This window comes from Mixophyes fleayi, chromosome 5 (genome assembly GCF_038048845.1).
Source record: "Mixophyes fleayi isolate aMixFle1 chromosome 5, aMixFle1.hap1, whole genome shotgun sequence".
Lineage (NCBI taxonomy): Eukaryota > Metazoa > Chordata > Amphibia > Anura > Limnodynastidae > Mixophyes > Mixophyes fleayi.
The window spans coordinates 38,250,046-38,270,442 of NC_134406.1; the positions used below are offsets into that span (position 1 = coordinate 38,250,046).

The 20,397-nt window shown below is 39.8% G+C and overlaps 1 protein-coding gene across 6 annotated transcripts in view; it reads right to left on the reverse strand.

The window, feature by feature from the left end:
* Positions 1–20,397, reverse strand: part of PARD3 (par-3 family cell polarity regulator) — a 404,695-nt gene that overhangs the window by 175,867 nt on the left and 208,431 nt on the right. For all 6 annotated transcript variants that reach the window (XM_075212058.1, XM_075212055.1, XM_075212053.1 and 3 more), the window contains 4 exons: positions 19,753–19,881; positions 18,574–18,612; positions 9,993–10,181; positions 7,746–7,913 (listed from right to left, as the gene is read on the reverse strand). In XM_075212058.1, coding sequence (XP_075068159.1) covers positions 7,746–7,913; positions 9,993–10,181; positions 18,574–18,612; positions 19,753–19,881 — 525 coding nt within the window. The remainder of the gene's footprint in view (positions 1–7,745; positions 7,914–9,992; positions 10,182–18,573; positions 18,613–19,752; positions 19,882–20,397) is intronic.

The window sequence follows — 20,397 nt, forward strand, 5'->3', positions numbered from 1 at the left end:
TATATATATATATATATATATATATATATATATATATATATATATATATATATATCTATATATATATCTATCTATCTATATATATATATATATATATATATATATATATATATATATCTATATATATATCTATCTCATAACAGAAGTTATACTAAATACGCACTTTACATACACGTAATGGAATTTATCAATTCAGATAAACACTGTATGAAAGAACTGCTTTCTTTCAGTCATATTTCAGACAACTTGTAGATAACTATAGCCTATTAAAACAATTCTGACAGGGAAAAAAATTAGACCTTAACCAGAAATTATTAACATATGGTGATGAACATCGTTGTCTGCCTGTAAATTAATGGCATTCCAAACAAAGTTACCTCAGGAAAACACATTTGGCAGAGCATAATTTATTTAAAAAGACAGAAAAACGCAGTAAATTTGCAGAGATTTTGTTACAGCGATGATGGGAAGGACAGGACATAACAGGAGAGCAGGGCAATCCTTTGACACCGAGACCTGTCTCTTGTTTTCAGTTGTAAGTAATCAAATCTGCATCACGTACAGCTTAAGCAAAACTGTCACCCACAAAAGTGAAACCATAATTCACAGCTGCCGGTGGCACCGGCGTTTGTGCTGTAAGACTGCACCTGTCAGAGACAATCAAACATCCCCACTGCAAATGGCTCCACTAAACTCTTATTTCTCTGTAGACACTTCTCGTCAGAGAACGATGGCTGACACACAACGCAACTTTTTTCTACATTAATATTATTTTTATATCTGAAAGGGCAACTTCCTGTCCGGATGGAGACTCTGCACAAAACAATTTAATGGTGAGAAAAGTGTTTTACTTTACATATGATGTCTGTTGGAAGGAGACCATTCAGACAAATGACATGTTTACTCTTCCTTCTCCCTCTAAATACTCTCTCCCACAGGGTGATTACATACAGCCTGTGAAATAGTGATCCACTATTCTCTCCCAGTTACACTAGCTAACAAATTGTTTTTCTTTGTAAAATCTTAAAAATTGCAATCCCGACTCTGGTTTATAAACACTAGAAGTATACTGTATTTAAGGACATCAGGATACACAAGCTTTTTCCTAACTGACAATACAGGCACAACACTAGAACTGAATATTGGAACAGTGTTGCTGCAGTTACACCAGGTACTACCAAGGGCAACGAGCTCTAATACCCTACTGATTCATTATTAAAGTACATTTGACGAAGGTCTGAACCATACTTGTCAACTGTCTGGACCTGCCCTCCAAAGGGCAAGTGCAGGGGGCGTGACAATGCGATTTACGTCAACAAGGCCAAGCCCTTTTTACAAGGGGAGATGCAGGAGAGGATTCTGGGAGTATAGGCAAGTATGGTTTGAGCACCTTGTCCCAACCAATATTAATTTCCTGATTATCTGAACGCTTTACACTGAGAGTGTAAAGCGTTCGGTGATACAACCAACTGTAGCCAATCACTTTGGAATACTCAGCATGAGATGAGTGGGCTAATCTTGTGGGAGGCGTGACCTCGTGTGACTAAGTTAGTGAGAAGAGCGCTGCATATGACAGGATCAGTGTCATGATATGAGCAGTGGAATAGAGGATACAGGAGCCATTAGAGACACCACGAAAAAGAACAGGGTCATCACCAGACTGTTGCAGGAAAACGTGACAACAGAAATACTATGTCCAATTCTTGAGAACACAACCGTTCTGGGCCTACTGCCACAATGCAAGGATTATGTGACTTTCCCTATAAACTGGGAACAAAGCTGCAAAATAGGTCCTCATCACTGGCCCTTAACTGTGCTAACTTGTACTGCTCAGTACGCTGATCCCTAAGGGAACACTTCTGGTGAGATCAAAGAAAGATCCTATAATGCTACAACTGAAAGTACGAGTACAAACTTGTAGGTTAAATTACAGACAGACAGTCACTTCTTGAAAGAGCATCAACTGCTAATAACACCTGATAGCTGGGACCCAATGGAAAGCATAAGGGCAGACAGAATATCCAGGTTCATCCCACCAGAGCTACATACTGACAGCAGGTCCTTTCTGTGAACTGTGCCTATGGGATGTGGCTTATTGATATTAGAGACTTATACACAACAACTGAATGCCAATTGTAATACCTTTATTTAAACTTTCTTAATCTCCAGCAACAAATCGTGCATCTTCTTTTCATGGCAATAGATCCAGGCACAACCGGCTCATTTGTCTTAAAACGTTTGTAACGGATTTGAACAAACAAAACACTGAGTATAAAAGTGAAGGCGTTTCTTTGGTTCACTTTAACTGCCACTGAAACAATGAAATGAACAGTGCTATACCCACAGTAACAGCAGCAGGGTCCCTCCATGTAAACAGAACAAAGTATCTGTGCGTTCTACTGCAATACTTGGGAGAAACACGGATTCATTAAAGTGACTATAGATTAACCCTTCGGGAACTGCTGCAATAAATTTAAGAGCAGCTTCCAAGATAAATCTAATTTCAGCTGTTATGGGGGGAAAAGACAACCTAACAAGACGCTTGGTAACTATGGCTTTGAAGTCTAGGAAACATACTATACATCATATGACAGTCGGGGCCTGGCTGTGTGCCAGAGACAAATTGGGGAGGGAATGGGGAAGGAAAACAAGACATTCCAAGCCCATGAGACCATGAGCAGAGGAGGTCACAGTGTCTGCTAAGACGATTCCCGTTCCAACACTCGGCCTGCCTAATACAAATGAGATATTTAATGAAGCTCTGAATAGTAGCCTTATCTTTCCTTCTTTGATAAGCGCTGGGGAGATTTACTGCAATAAAGGGTCAACACAATTACAATTGGAAGCACGTCAAGCTGCAGGGGAACAATAAACTTGCAGTGCCAGTGAATTAGACTCAATAAGGTTTAAATTGCAAAATAAGGATTTGTTTTATTAGTTTTTACATAAAATGCAGATTAGGAGTGACAGCTTCACTAAAACATGAATTAATCACTGCTCTGAGCTGCTGGAGGCATAAAGTGAAATAAATAAGGTGAAATTAAAGAGTTTGCAAAGGTACGTGAGGTTCATTCGCAGACTCAGAAGCGGAAACTGGTGATCCAGCATTAATGCCGAGCAAGAAGTGAGCGCAAGGGAAATCTGCTTCCTCCAGGAGCACGGGAAATGAACATGTCATCTAATCTACTTTTACATGCAAGAATTAAATGTAGATGTCCAACTGTATAACATATCCCCATAACATGTTCCCAAATAGCAGAAAGTTATTGGTCTTCTAATGGGACATCTGTTACCTGAACATCTATGCTTGAACCTCCAACCTAACAAAGACCTCCAGGCAGTCAGAGCTCACTAATCAGTTTACAAACATCGCTTGTTCAACGCTGCTGGTAGAGACTGCTATGCTGGAGGTCAAACGTCAATACTAAGCTAAAGATGGGTGCCCAAGATTTCTAATACTCTGGACTGGTAGCAATGCAAGAAATGTAAACTAAAACACGAACACAAATAAATGAAAGCACACATGTAGATACACATACCATTCTTGTATGTGTAAGCATATTGTGATGTATTTTAGACACATGTACAAGCTTCTGGGAGACATATTTCTGTTGCACTCACTTCCTGTTCTATTTCTGGCAGGAGGAAAGTTTCATAGACTGTTTGCTTTCAATTATTAGTAACTTTAAAGACCAACTATATTTGTTATATATAGACAGCACGGTGGCTTAGTGGTTAGCACTTCTGCCTCACATCACTGGGGTTATGAGTTCGATTCCTGACCATGGCCTTATCTGTGTGGAGTTTGTATGCTCTCCCTGTATTTGTGTGGGTTTCCTCTGGGTGCTCCAGTTTGCTCCCACAATCCAAAAAAACATACTGGTAGGTTCATTGGCTGCAATTAAATTAAACTTATTCTCTCTCGGTCTATGTGTATGTTAGGGAATTTAGACTGTAAGATGCAATGGGGCAGGGACTGATGTGAGTGAGTTCTCTGTACAGCGCTGCGGATTTAGTGGCGCTATATTAAGAGCTAATGATATTTGATTTTAGGAGTGAAAGGGAAATAATTGTAGCCTAATGGTAACAGAAACAGTGCCGGCATTGTGTTTCATGTGTGATAATCTGTTGGTTACAGTAGCCAACCAGGAGGCAGATCATAATCCTGGACCTGTTATCACAATCAGCCAGTGATAGAGACTGTGAGGGGGTGTAGCAGACTATCCATGACACACATGTATACCTGAGCACTGTCTGAGGCCTCCATACACACAGCTGTGTGCTCATCCTCCCAGTGACACCATGTCTGCCCAACGGTGACGACAAGTCTCAGGAGATAACACAAACTCTCTACACTGCAACATATAACCCCAGCATCCACTGGCTCTAATGCCTAGGAAACCAGATATCCCGAAGATATAGTTACTATGAATGCAAGAACAGAACCATAAAAGTACACCAAGGGAATCCGGCTCCAGATTGAGAAAAGGCAGGAGACAAAGTAACATACTGTGCTACACACAACGAACTGATAAATGGTGCACATTATCTAACCATTATACAAAACTTCATTACTGGGGCTTCCAAGACAAATAAAACACTACAATATACAAATCAGTAACTATACTGCCCTGAGAAAATAAACTAAGGTTAGAAGATTTTAACACTTTGAAAATCAGCACTAAAAAGAGTGAAGACCCAGCAGGCACAGTGTGTAGCCACACAGCAAGCTACAAACATCACACCGCCACATTCTTACACTATAGAGACAGTCAGTTCCTGCGGGTATAAAGCTCAGCAGGAAGAGTCAGCTCTTCTGCTCGTTTCCCTCCTAAATGGTCAGACCAGGTTTCCTAATCAGACACTTTACCCAGAAAAAGTTTCCTGTTACTTTACTTAACCAAGCAGACTTCATTTGTATTAGTTGCCTAAGGACAGGTAGATACAGATATTTACCCCAGTAGGTAATCAGCCAGGATTACTAAACGTGTACATGTGTGAGATCATATGTACAACAAACTCTTCCTCTATGAAATCTCAGCCTGAATGTTTGTGCATGTCTAATGTCTGCACCTCGTCATTCTCAACACACATCCGGACTGCCCTGGCTAAGCCACTGGAGAGAAGCATAGAACCACATCATTGCTGCAATCTCAATAAGTATCCAAGACTGTATTAACACACGTACAGGTATCTCTGACGCCATGCAATACCCTAGTACTCAATATTAGTCTCATGCGTCTTTGTACACCCCCTAATCATTAGCAACGTATTCCGGAGTGGATTTGCTATAGACAGTGATGGGCACCAGCCAGCCCCCACTCCCCCAATTTACCATTATGTTGAATTACTGAAATAATTCTGTAGAGCTCTAAAGGAGAAACAGATATGCTTTCGCAGGAAATATGTAATTCTGTATATCACCGCCATAGACAATCAAAGAAATAAAGAAACAAAAACAGAACACATCAAAAGTACCACTACAATCAGTGACCACAGAGTCAGTAAATCACACACATTATAAATCATTCCTCTAAAAGGAATAGAATAACTCAACGCAATAGCAGAACAGCAGACAGCACGGAGCAGGAGGTCAGACCAATAGAAACGATCTATCCTAAGAAACACTGTAGAGATGTGGTTTTAATCGTGTCTTCAAATGGCAAATATATGGCTACCAAGCGATTAGCATACATATGAAATTAAAATAAGCTTTAACGGTATGAACAGTCATCTGTCCAACTCAGTGTTGTATGAACAGAACCTAAATAGAAGGGAGCATTACACAATGTCACGTACACGCATGAACAGTGTGTGCTACAGACCACAAACTGGGATATGAACATTGGGAGATACAAGGTGTATACAACCCCTCAGTCAACCAAAAAGGGTACAGCCTCGTACATCATTAACCAAAAGAGCCCATAGTCAATGTTGTATGAACAATCCCAAATCACAACATAAGAACTATACATGTGTTCAATAACTATTCTTGCTACAAACTCATCTTATTAGTTATAAGACTATATTTAAAAAATATATATTTTTTTTTTTATTGCTGATCAGTTACAACCATCATCCTGGAGCAGGAAAATAAATAAAAGATATGATCACAATTAACAAAGCTGAAAGAAAGGAAAATATGTCTGAAAAATAGGCATCTTCTGTTGAATCATCTTAGCAAATTAGCTTTATAATAGATGCCATTTGAAAACCTATCTTTCTGCACATTGCAAAGTAATGGGAAATGAACCCAATTAAGAATGTACTTCATTCCAAGGCTGCAATGCTGCTGGTGTACTAACATGCAGAGATGGGCCTCATTGTGTGCCCATGAATGAGACTCCGTACAAAACACCCGCCTTACCCCGCGCCTAGCGCACACTAGGCCCGCCTTATCCCGCGCCTAGCGCACACTAGGCCCGCCTTACCCCGCGCCTAGCGCACACTAGGCCCGCCTTACCCCGCGCCTAGCGCACACTAGGCCCGCCTTACCCCGCGCCTAGCGCACACTAGGCCCGCCTTACCCTGCACATTACACCTACCCCAGGGTTTTACAAATGTGGCCCTTGATCAGGGAGCACTCACTGTTGCAAGATCATCATCAACATTTATTTATATAGAGCCAGCAAATTCCGTAGCGCTTTACAATTGGGAAACAATATGACCCAGTCATAAGAGTAATTCACATGAGTGATTAAAGACATTGCCCACTTTGGGCAGCTCTTTATAAGCAAAGATGCCAAGGGATAGAAAGCATGAATAGTATTAAGTCCGCTCTGTTATGCAGGTAACAGAGGGACTTCCTGGAGGGGCCTATTTGGTATATATGAGGGTCCATGCTTGACTCAAAAGATGAGGTTGACCACAGAGTGGACAACTTTGTTACGGAATCCATAACCATGACCTGCTGTGGTAGGTAAGGAGTAGACTGGAAAAAAACAGAAGTGCCACAGCAATGTCACTGGCTCTTACTAAATGGATTGAGTACATTATTGTAATGATTAGTTGAGTAAACTAATTAGCTATTATCACTGTGTGCAGGTGAATAGTAAATAGGTTGTTTTCACTGCTCTCTGAAGCTAAAAAAAATATTATCGCCTGTAAGTGCCACAGCTTTATATGGTGAGATCAAGCGCTTACTGCACCAGTGACACATGCAGGCTGTACTAAGGTAGTGCACTCCGTCAAAACCATTCTGAGAAAAAAATGAATAATCAAAATATATATATTTTTTTAAGGAAACAACTATCCTATTACTACCTCTTCAACAGCCAAAATATGCGACAAAAACGTGTTTAACTAGCTCCATCCAAATCAACAATGTTTTTTCCTCTTAAGTCATTTGCTTTGTTTTAAAAGGTCTTAACCCCATTTACTATAGACTCTTTTAAAAGCAAAGTACATAGCGCCACCTACAGCCAGCAAGAAATTACTAAATCCTTATGAAAATGACAGCCAATAGCTCCTTCAGTAACCCCAGGATTATACTGACAGGTACATGGGACCCAGGAGTAAAATAATAAAACCCTTCCCTCACCTTTCATGGATCTGGAGTTAGCAGACAGCCAGTGATCATCAGTGTAATGTATCTCGCACCTGGATAACCTGAACCAACAGCTAATCACTCATATAGGTGGGCAGAATATAAATTAAGTCATTTGTTAGATGGTATTAGGCATATTTATTATTTTTGTTGAAGAAGCAGATTTTTTCCCCCATAAAACCGAAGTGTGAAATATTACCTCACTCCTCTTTATTCGCCTGGCAACGATAAGCTGGATTAACCCTCGCTTGTTCCCTTCCGTTGACATGGATTTGCGCAGAGTTTCCATGGCATCTTGATTTGTTTTGCCCAGTAGAGATTCGCCATTGACAGCGACGAGCTGATCGTTCACATGAAGTCTTCCATCCTATAAATAAAAGAACATGCGTTAGTCCAATGTAAAACATCCTCACTTAAACAATGGAAAAGGTTAGGGAGAGTTTGAAACGTGCTCATTAGTGACCATATGAAAATGAGCTACATTGTGTGCCATGTATACGGCAGTCCTTTCCATCAATGCTTCATCCACTGCATAGTAGACAGAAGCCCACTGTCAGACTGTTTCACCCTTATTGAGGACCATCAGTAGAGGATGGAAGTCTGTTTATCATAATAGCAAACTGAATCAATCAAAAGTGTAACATCCAACCACGGCTTATTTATTTCTATTTAAAACATAAGTGTAAAATGGAGAGAATGGTCAGTCCCATATTATCCTATTCTTTTAAACCATTTCTATTGTCTATTTCTTTTTCGGTACACACACAGCAATATTGATAACAAAAACTTTTCTTTTTAACTTGTTATTAACTGCTAGGTTTCATAATCATTAGAACTATAAGTAAACCTATACATACATTAATTGTTATACTTTTAAAGTTGGATTTTTATTTCCGGTTAAAACTGCTGAAAAACACAAATATTAAACTACTGTGGCTATGTTACAATTTATTTCTGCATTTTCTTTAGAACTGCATTTTAAACTTAGAAACACCTTCAGAATGGGCTCCATCACTTCATATCCTGCTAAAAAGGCACAGCCCTTATTGAGGCAGACTACTGACAATACAGCTTAAAACAAGAAAAAGCACAGGATACTACGCCACCTAGTGGCTGCAACTCCAAAACATCTTTTAATTAGTGCATCTGGGCTTACATTCCATGGATGGGTTCAGGTTGGGCCCCCCATTGCACTGACAAGGCAGCTGTGACAACAGTAACTACATTAGGAGACAGTTAGGTACTTTGAGTTGGTGGTCTTGTCCCCTATGATGGCTGACACATCAAGTACACTTATTACACAATTTGGGGGGTTCCCTATGAATACTATCTCAATGTGGGAGAACACATTTTATATCACTATTAAATTGATAAGTGAGGGTCTCAAAGGAGATTTAACAGGGCTTGTTCAAACAAAATTGTGCTTCAGCAGTACACCTTAAAATACAGAAGTTAATGATATCAGTGGCTGCAGCAGAGGTGTATTGTCTCCCAGTACACACACTCTGCTGGTACTGCAAATAATCTAAACATATATATTGATTTTCATCTCTCTCTCAGGGAAAAAAGTAATTGGAAGCTCAGTGTTGTACATTATTGATTAGTATATATCATAGGTACTTTGCAGGCTGTAAAGTTGGGTTTATTCATTGCCAATTATGTTTAGGCAATTATCATTGGCAAACTATCAGATGTGCAGATTACAGTGGAACAATCGCTGCTTAGATCTCCTCCGTCTGTAGACACCAGAGTGTGGATATAAAGCAGAGACAGAGAATGTTCAGCACTTGCACTCTTGCTGAACCACACACCTCCCAGCATGCTCTAGCGGTACCCATCCCTGGTGTTCTACAGTCACAACCTGTTCTTGGGGACAAACTCTAATATACACACCTGTACATCCTGGCTGCTACTTCCGGGAGCCAAGTACTACACTTATAATAAACAGACAAAGATCCCATTCTCACCTACAACATGATGAAATTATATTGCTGCATAAATATATAACTCAAAAAATTGAATGGGTCTTTATGATGTCATTTTTTTTTTTAGTGTTTCAATACATTTTCAGAAACCAGTACATGGGAATTACAGTTTTCATGCGTGTAATGTGTTGCCTGCTGGGTGAAGACGGATATGTACACGAAGAAATATGTTTTATTTCCGTTGTGACTGGGCCTACTTATGCTCTCGCCAGCTTCTAAGCCCATCATTGGTGTAGAGAGCTGCCTACTGACCTATGTCAGAGGAATATTATACATGTAACAATAGAACACACCCTCACACATAAACTACATCATTTAGGAGACCGCTTACAGTGACGCACATGGGATAACTGAGCATCATAGGATATGTTGATAAAACATGCTCTGTATGCTATGTATGAATTGTATGGCATTAGCAGCAAATGTCAGAAGGATACACAATCAGTACTCAAATCACTTACTTTGGATGCTGCGCCACCATTGATGATTGACTTTACAAAAATACCCAGGTCAGCGTGGTTCTCTTTTGACCGGTTTCCCTTAACACTGACACCAAGCCCAGCTGATCCGGAATCATTTAGTGGAATTTCAAACGTTAAGAATTCTCTTGTCCCATCGGGTGTGAGAACGAGATCGTCATCTTCTGTTTTCTACATAATGAAAGTTACAGTTCATTAAAAGACTAATTTGTAACTAAAATGCAAACACTATACAAGATGCTACACAAACATACTGTACATGTAAGAGTTGTAGGAGAAGTGGGCGAGTCATGATCAATAAGAATTATAATATGTATTGACACACAACGGCATTCTTACATGAACCAAGATCTTCTGCTTTGAATTACCAGTATGAAAACATATTTACCAAAGGAAAAACAAACACCGACAGAAACTGCATTAATTCTCACAACACTACAGGGCTCCCTGCAGCTACATCAATGGTATTAAGCAGGAGCACTACTTATGAAATGTATTCACACATTGTCTGTTGTAAACTCTATAGAAAACATCAAATCAAATTCTGCAATTGTTCAAAAGGAAGAGGAATGCACAATTTTATGATTTTATTCAGTGAGCCTAAAGTGAAGATCATTTTAAACTTGCAGACTGTACACTATTGTAAAGATAGATTATATACACACACATACATTATATATATATATATATATATATATATATATATATATATATATATATATATATATATATATACATATATATATATATACACACACACACACACAAGTTAACCGGTGCATGATACTCATGCATTCTAGTCAAATCAAGCTACTTAAGGTGTTAAAAAGGTTCTTGTCATGCATTTGGGGCTAGGCCAGGCCTCCTCAGGGGAAGAGCGTTACTTCCCGACGTAAGCGCCCTTTTTTAACGTGGTTTTGTCCACATGTCACCACCTCATCATTCTTTTCCATCAAATCATCCTTCATCTTCATCGTCACATCCTTAATCTCCATCGTCTTACTGTTCTAAAACTTCTCGATACACAACGTTTCTGCTAAACACCTTATCGCTGTGCTCAATCAGTCTTCCTTGAAGGGCAGTATTCATAACCTGCACTTTCACATCACTGCTTCTCCGTACTCGTGAAAATGCGACATACAATTGTCCATGACCAAACACAGGCTCTGGTAAATAAATACCCACACGGTCAAGAGTTTGAGCCCTCAACTCGTAAATTTAGCCTTTACTACCCCTCCCACGGGGGGGAAGGGGGGATGATGGAAGTTAACTGACTTCACTATTATGAAATTTGGTATACTGACATTATTTGACAAAAAAATCATGTCAATTGGATGAGCCCTTTCTGAGAAAAGTTTTTTCCACACACACACACACGCCGCTAGGCTTATATAAGTTAGATTTTTTTTTTTATTGGAAAAGACAGCACTCACATCTTCAGGTACATCCTCCTATGGGGTGCTCCACCATAGCTCCCATTTCCATAGTAGCTGGTACATATTTGAAAAGTAGAGAGGGCTCTCACCATTTAAGACATCTATTTTTTTGAATGGTGAGTGCCCTCTCTACTTCTTGAATACATATATTTTATACTGCCAGCTTAAAACAAAAGCCAAAATTGGCCCTGTACTGAGGATGTCATTAAAAGGAGGGCAGCATAATGGAATTTGAGTACTTCTGTAAAGAGACTATAGCTGGTGTTAAGGGAAGGAGGCCTTATAAAGGAAGAGCACTGTAATAATTAATGCCACATAAATCCCATTCCCATGCCAACACCTTCCTTTCTGTTGCTATGTTCTCCTTCAAATGTCCCTTATTGTATTTGCATTCTGCTCCCTCATGTTCATGTGGGATGATGTTTCTGGGAAGACGATGCTATAACTGCGCTGACTTGTCCTCTGACCGGCTGATGCCTCCAGCACAGACACTAATGTTCTGCTGCCGCTTCAGAACTACATTTGTCTTAACGTGAAATAAGTAGCACACAGGAGTTTGCTAGATCAGGGCTTGAACTGAGAATGACGTTCATGAGCCAGAAGAGCTAGAGAGCTGGTGGAAGTGTGAAACCACCACATTATTATGGCATATAAGAAAAGGCCTTTACATTGTAGGTTCTATAGGAACACATGCTGATATTTATTTCTGCCACTTTCTCCTGAAGCTTTCTGTGACTGTGTCTCCCCTCCCCTGGACCCACACAATATGTGAATAGATCCAGTTTACTGCTGCACCTTTCATAACACGAGATATTAGATCACCACTGTGTGAACCCACCTAGTGGTCTAGTGGGGACACTACAGCAAGTATAAAAGAAAGGCTAGTAGTCCATCTACAGCTTATAATGGCTAAGACAGCCAATATCGCCAACTATTAGCTCCTACTTGTTCCTGCCCTATTGTGACCAACAGATTAAAGTTTACGCTGTACTCCACTACCCAGTGGTCCTTATCCCACAGTAAGTGTTCAGGAGGTATCCAGCCAAAGCAACGTGGCAAAGATGTGATGCAGCAGCTACAAAATGTCTAAGGACTGTGAGCTTTTCCAGGTATCAGTAGAGGAGCCTAGTGGTGCAGTGCTCTCCCTCCTACAACTGGTCATCCAAGGACTGTGAGCTCTTCCAGGTAACGGTAAGGGAGCCTTGGGGTGCAGTGCTCTCCCTCCTACAACTGGTCATCCAAGGACTGTGAGCTCTTCCAGGTAACGGTAAGGGAGCCTAGGGGTGCAGTGCTCTCCCTCCTACAACTGGTCATCCAAGGAAAAGCTTCATATAAAAGATTGATGTAAGACGACAATCACATTAACTGTCCAGTTTTTAAAATTGTTTTATACAATTGTACTATGGACCTATTTCTCTCTCTTTCTGAAGGATTAACTCAGATCCGTAACTTAAAATGTTTTGAAATGCCGCCCCCCTAGCCCTTAATTTTAATCGAGTGAACCTAAAGTATTCATAAACTGCGTCCCCTCGACGGTCGCCCCTCTCACACAGCCCTAGTTACAGCCCTGAATTAACGAACACTAAGGGTCTTATGGTTTTTATAGTGATAATGGTTAGAACAAGTCCTATATGGAATACCTTGTATAGCTCTATTAGCAATAAATATGGAGAGGTACAGTGGTCAACTGCAGGGAAAGTCATTTAACTTCTACATACAGGGGCATTATGTTATAGAACAGCAGGTTTTAAACAGGTGCAATGATTTTATTTAATCCTAAACAAGTGGAGGTTGTGTGTGTTGGGGAGTTTCAAATAAAATATTTTTATTGAGATTTTCATTTACAACATACAAATAACATATTAACTAGGCATTTATATAGTAGATTATTTTTTAGGAGTTCTGCCCACCACATCAATTCCCCTCTCTGCACCCCCCCTTTCCTCCACATTATACATGACTGAGGCACTTTACCAATATGTCATATATATCATTTACTGTTCTAGTCTATATAGATGGATCTCCTTTTCTTCTGTAGTTTTTGCTCACATACATACCTCCTTCAGTTGCCTGTACATTTATCATCATACTAGATCCTGGCAATTGTTATTGATGTACTGAAACAATCAAATATAATTAAATAAAGTTGTTTTTTTGTTTATGTTTTTATTAAAGTAGTGAGCACACAAAGATCTTACATTTAACATGTAACTTTTAGCTTTAACGGCTACAATGTATAAAATGATGGTTTTCAGTTAGAAGTAACACCACTAATGTCATATTCTGCTTACAGGCTTTCAATCTAACTCCCAGATTCAAGCAGCAAATCCCCCTACCCTATATCTCTCCATCTCCCTACTTACATATTCATTAACAATTCAAGCTATTAGGTCTGTCCCTTGTTTCATTCAAAACATTTACTTGACACAAAGGTCATTCAAAATGACTTCAGCTGATGGAAGCTGCTCATGTATATAATTTCTAATAGAGAATTGATGAATGATAAAATATGTTGAATACTTTTCCTTCAATGTGAAGATTAATGTGAAGGTGGCAGCGCAGCAAGTGGCTTTCTATACACTTATATGTAAATATAGGAAGGTGCAGAGCAGCCCTGGATCCGCTACGTGAGGAGAACCAGAATAGGACACAGCTTGTCCAGGGGCAATATTTCTGTAATGCCCACAATAGGGACCACTCTGTGGGTTTATATGTGTAGTCCTCATCCTACCACACTAACAGGACACAATGTAGGTGGAAATGACCTGTGCAGAGATGGCCAATAAACCCAACATACCTAGTAACAGAAGACGTCTACTTATAAGAAATGGACGGAGAACTCTGAGGTGATACAGGAGACCCACCAAGCACGCAGCGTGTACTTCTCTTTTCATTCCCCACTTTCCTGTAACATCCACTTATACTACGGATCAATGATCCCTACTACAAGGTCTGCGCTCTGTTCACCACGGAACAACTAAAGTAAAGCTCACATACAGCACTGAAATGTTTATTTAAAAAAAAAAAAATCAATTTAGGAGTTGACAAGTCTACAAATAAATGATCAGTTCATGAAGAAATATAGATAAAAATAGCAATGAAGACATAATAAAACCGTATGCACAGAACACAATCACCAAACTAATGAAAACATAACATTTAGCATTTTACTCTGTGCTAACCATTACTTTCCTATATAAGCACATGTTTGGGTAAAACTATATTATTATAAACCTTGCATATCTATACCTGTGATGGCTGCTTATCTTCCGCCACAATCCTTCCTTTAGGGCATGTTACAAATCAAGTACAATAAGATGACCTTGTTTGTTCTCCTTTGATAATAGCTGTAAGTTACAATTAACTAAACCGTGGACGTATCTTATCGCATTGTGGCATTTTAGTGACTACATAACCAATATATGGAGAGTCTCTGTCAGTAGCCAGGACTGAAATATTTATATTGGGCTCACTAAGGTATAGGCTTTAGGATAAAAATAAGCTGAGCTCAAATCACACGGGAAAAAAAAAAAATATTAAAAAAAAAAGGGCCGTCAACATACAATGTACTTACATTCACAAAACGCTTTAAGAGAGACATTCATAATGCAACGTGTCAATACGCTATGACTTCCAGAAACCTAACTGGACGATATTATTGTGTGTGTTTTTTTACCACATTGAACTCGGATTATTGCCAAGACTTTGAAGAAGAAGAATTTTAATTTCCTCCACATGCCAGATAACTCTTATTGAACCCGATTTGCACATATACATTGAAAGGCATTATTCCCATTATCTAAGTTAATAAACCACATCTGGCGATGATTGTTTTTATGCAATTTGGCAGCAGCTGTGAAATATCATTTGCCAAATGTAATTTTATTTTCAAGAGTGTTTGGAAAGTTTAATTTCCCTCCTAATTGATAAAGGAAAACAATTTTTTATTTGTTTTTTTTTTGCCTGGACAGAAAATTACAAGATAACAGCACCTCCTGCAGGAAGGTTTTATCAGTTATAGCTACAGTCTAGACCAGCGACGGGCAACCTCATACACTTGCTGCGGCCCTTTAACCTTCAAAAGGGCCGCACATTACTCTTAATCTAAGTAATACATGTAATGAAAGGCAGATGCAGATCTCTGTAATAACATATCAGCAGGCATTTTAAATAAGTGTTAAGAGCTATAATAAACAAAGCTGAGAAAGTAGGAAGGAGCTGGGAGTCACAGGTGAAGGCTCCGAGGGCCACATGTGGCCCCAGGGCCTAGACAGTACAGCATACTTGCCAACTCTCCCGGAAAGTCCAGGAGACTCCCGAAATCTGGGTAGGTCTCCCGCATACTGCAATTTGCTCGCCAAAATTAAGCGATTTGTGTCGAGTCGCAACATTTTGGCCCTGCCCCCATGACAAAATTATGTTTTGTCGCGGGGGTGAGGTCAAAATGACGCGATAGACCGCGCTCTGCCCCCTCCCGCCCTCCAACCATGCCCCCCTGCCCAGGATCTCCCGGAGTTCACCATTCGAAGGTTGGTCAGTATGCAGTACAGTCTTCATGACAATGCAGCCTATGAGCTCATGAGGAGCTAGTGACATCACTGCATGACTCAGTGGTGTAACTAATCCCTAGAGAATCGACAGACTGAACATCTTTTCAGCCCATAGAACGGCTGCTTCCAATGTGTGGAGGCGATGGGAATATTTTTATTTTTTTGCAATGAACTAAAAGGAAAAAATCTTCAATTGCAAAACTTTGACTAGATCATCTTACAAACTTTGCCCAATACTTCAAAGATGTCTGAGAGTTCAATTTCAACGCGAACATGAAACAGACGAGATTGCACGGGTATTTTCAAAGAAATAAAAATTTATAGCATGTGATTTTCATCTTGTAGGAAAAATCAAAGCTACGTGTAAAGGAATCAAATAACCACTTCCATGTGTCTTATTATTTGGCTTTCTTAACAAAAGTCACTAGACGTCTCTTTTAATATTTATCCGGCACACGTTCCCCATCACACTGTTCCCACGTGCTGTGGGGACAGGCCAGCGTCAACATCCTGAATAGGCTCAAACAATAGCTACAAATGTAGATGCAACATCAAGCGTGAGCAGCATATTTGTATAGGACGGTATTAGCTAATTAAAAGTGCACACGCCGTGCCTCCCGCAGACACTGGAACGTTTTACAGACAGACAATTGTTCGTTTCAATCACTTTTTTTTTTTTCCTACCCCAAGAAACTATTTCCCCTTTGGAGATTTTTTGGCCGTCTAAAAAGTTAGAAGATTAAGTTACACTTGATATTATATTTTGTTTACTTTAGAAATTGAAAATAAATGAAATTACCATTTCTAGAAAAGAAATGATCTCAAATGTCTTTTAAAAACTGTTTTTCCATTCTTTCATCCTTCATGTATTTCCATGGTCGATGGGGGAGGAAGTTTAAATTTACAGAGAAAACATCTTTATAAGATGAATGCCTAGAAGTGACGGCACAATCTGCATACTTCTGCTTTTATGGCAATATGCGATTTCAGACAACCAAAACTGCAATGGGTCTAAGTAAAATTGGAAATATCCAGGTGGTTCCTTTTGGCAAAGATTTTGTGATGAATGGGGGCAAAGACAGGTCACAGGAAGAAAGTATAACTCCATTTACTGCACCATGCGTCCCTGTGTCAACTATTATTTTATTAATTATTCTACTACTGAGATTTTGTTCTACAGGAGCGTCTGACATCACATCACAGTTTTCCCATCCTGCTTTGACAAAAGACGCACATTGCTATTCTGTCTGCTGTGAGCTATGGCTCGCTCATCTATTCCTCAATTTGTGGCTCCCCACAGGGAGACACTACACTATCGCACATGGGAGCCCTGCCCGGACTTACAGTCACTGCTTCCCTTCCACACACTAAGCGCCTGAAGCAGCCCGTGTAGCTGTGAGCAGTCCAATGGGCTACAGTTTACGTCTTCACCCATTTCAAAACTAGGGACATATGGATGACTAGGAGATAAAGATTGATAACACAAGGTGTTCAGATCCTAGTCAAACAACTCCATGAGCAGGTAAAGCCATTGCTTCACATTAAGCAACACCCAGACAATGGCAGGGGGACAGGAGGGCAAGGCCCAGAGCTGCACAGGTGGCAGCTAAACGGGGCCCAGCAGCTGATAGGCCACCTCAGCTACCAGGCCTGTAGCAGCTGCAACCACAGCAGCCACGCCCATTCACCAGTCCTCTTTCACTCCTCTGCTTCAATCTGCATGTGAAAGAGGCCGCCCTTTATACACAGGGGCAGGGCCAGTGATGTCACAGGTACTACATGACTACAGGTTTAAGCTTTTTGACCTGAATCAGATCACTATGCTAAATAAGTGGGAGGAGCTTCAGCTATATGTAGTGAAGGAGAGACACAATACTTAGCTTTTAATAAAGCTACTGAACTATGTATTCTACACGTTTATATCTTAAAAAAATAATTTTTGGGATTAGTGGTCCTTCTGGCAGTAGATCTTAGCAGAGAAAGAATTTAAAATAAAGTACCAGTAGGAATGTGGCTGGACAAAGTTCATCAAGAGCAGAGGATTTTAACCTGGCGTCTGTGGATAGATTTCAGGGGGTCCTTTAATGAATGTAGGCAACAAAACACATTAGTATTAGCAGTATCAGTAACTTTGTCACCAACAGAGATCACAGATCGCATCCATATTGCATTTGGCGCAGATAGGCTCGGGGGCTACGAGAAGGGGTGTTTTGCCTGACTGACAAAATGGTCCATCGTAAAAAAATAAAAATAAATAGGAATATCTGTTCTAGAGGTACACACAATTAAAAAAGAGAGAGAAATAAGATAGGGCTGAATATGGAGTTATGCTTCTGGTTACGTCCAACATGTTGCCATATAGAGAGAACTTTCACTCAGTGACTATGAACCTCTTCACGGCCAGCTACAGACTCACCAACCTATATACTAACCAAAACACCAAGGGGAAGAAGCAAAACAAAGAACATCTAATTCAATAAAGTCCAATGATGTGTTAATGTTTCACAAGCACACACTGTAACTTTCATTTATCTTTTTAGGGGGGTGGGGGAAGGAAAGGAAAAGAAGAGTTCTTACCAGCTCCCTTGTGTTCGGTACCTGATTAGAATCTGTATTCTGAAATGTAAAAAATATAAGTAAATTAAACCGCAAGAAAAAACAAGGGCTAATGTAACAAGATAAACACAAAACCACAAGAAAGAAAAGACTAACTTGCTTACTCTGGAATAGTATTACAGTTTAACGTCTCAGTAATGATACAAGAAGAACTGAATTAAAGGTATGCAGATGGAGAAATATTTCACAATGGATATTAGTCATTTATCAGAAGATTGTAATAGCTGCACCATCTGGGCACGACACTCACATCATGCCAGCATACAGCATAAAGAGCGCCCAGCCATGTGACTACTTGTCACTGACACCATCTGAAATGCAGTTGTCACAGCTTGTGCACAGATAGATTACATGTATATCTCCAGCTGTACTGTGAATGGAAAGCTCATCTGCTTGACACAACAAAACCACCAGCTTCATCTATGCCCAATGCTGAGGTCCACACAAATCATTCTGAAGACGCGGACGGAGGCTGGAGAGTTACCGGGACTGCTAGGGTCAGCCATAAGCCATGAGATAATAACTATCATTTTAGGAGTGATTATAAATAACACACTGCTGTGTTTGCAGATGCATTATACTTGGTCAAGTGATAGAATTGTTGACTTTGTTGAAGTGTTTCACCACACAGTGGAGGTGACCACTCTGTGGGCTGGTCCAATATTCATTAGGAACCAATAGCTAATCACCACTTACTAGTAAATGTATAGGCTGCATTCTCCACTGTACTGTGTATTGGTGACAGGTACACTTTATAGCAGATTACAGATTGCTTTGCAAGCACGTACACGTAATCTGTCCCCGGACGTTACTAAATATATTTATGGGTAATTGCAGAAAACAGGTATTTGAGCAATAAGTCAGTAGCAGGAGAGTTGGTGATAACACATTCAATCAAGCAGAGTTAGACAACACTTCACCTTCCACAGGTGCATCTGGTGAGCAGCATTATTTTCACTAAAGACTACAAGACTATTAGGATAATTGTCAAATCTATTTCAAACAGTAACGCCTGAAGAAATTTGTTATATAAAAATAAACACTGAAAAGTATTCAAATAACATGTTTTAATCAAATGATTAGGACACTGTAAAAGCTATATGACACATAAAACACCAGCTGTAGACGTGATGTACGCACCAGCTCACGCGGGTGGAAAGCCTCTTCTTGCCGGACCACTAAGAGATTCACTGGTCCTCCCATCTTTGTGCTTCTTAGTAATGATACAACTTCTTCTTGTGTCTTCCCAGTTAGGTCTACGCCATTCACCTTGTACAAAGAGAGATACATTTTGCTACAAACAAAAGCACCATAGTGACATTCAGATACCTTGACTCAAACAAACCGTAAAAAAAAAGGAACTGAGCTCCAAGACTGAACTGTGTCTTTTATCTTTATGTTTCAGTAATAAATATTTCTATTTTGATTTAGTTATCTTTAAACAATGCAGACTGTGTTGGCGGCCTCGCCTTACAAGGCTTACAGATAAAACACTGCCAGTCCTATTATTAGCAGCAGGGAAATACAGTATATTCTACATCTAATGAACCACCTAATGTAAAGACAGAGTCACCAAAGCACCAGCTTAAATAAAGACTTGGAAACAAAACAGGTGATAATTGTATCAAGTCCCTTAAACATTTAAAAAGGGTGGGAGCTAGAGTTATTTAAAACATAACAATTACAGTTGGTTTATTTCTTCACATTGTGCTGCTGAAACATAACATTTTGAATGGAGAAATGGAAATAAGTAGTGGGGGAAGGGGGGGGGGTGATTCTCTGAGT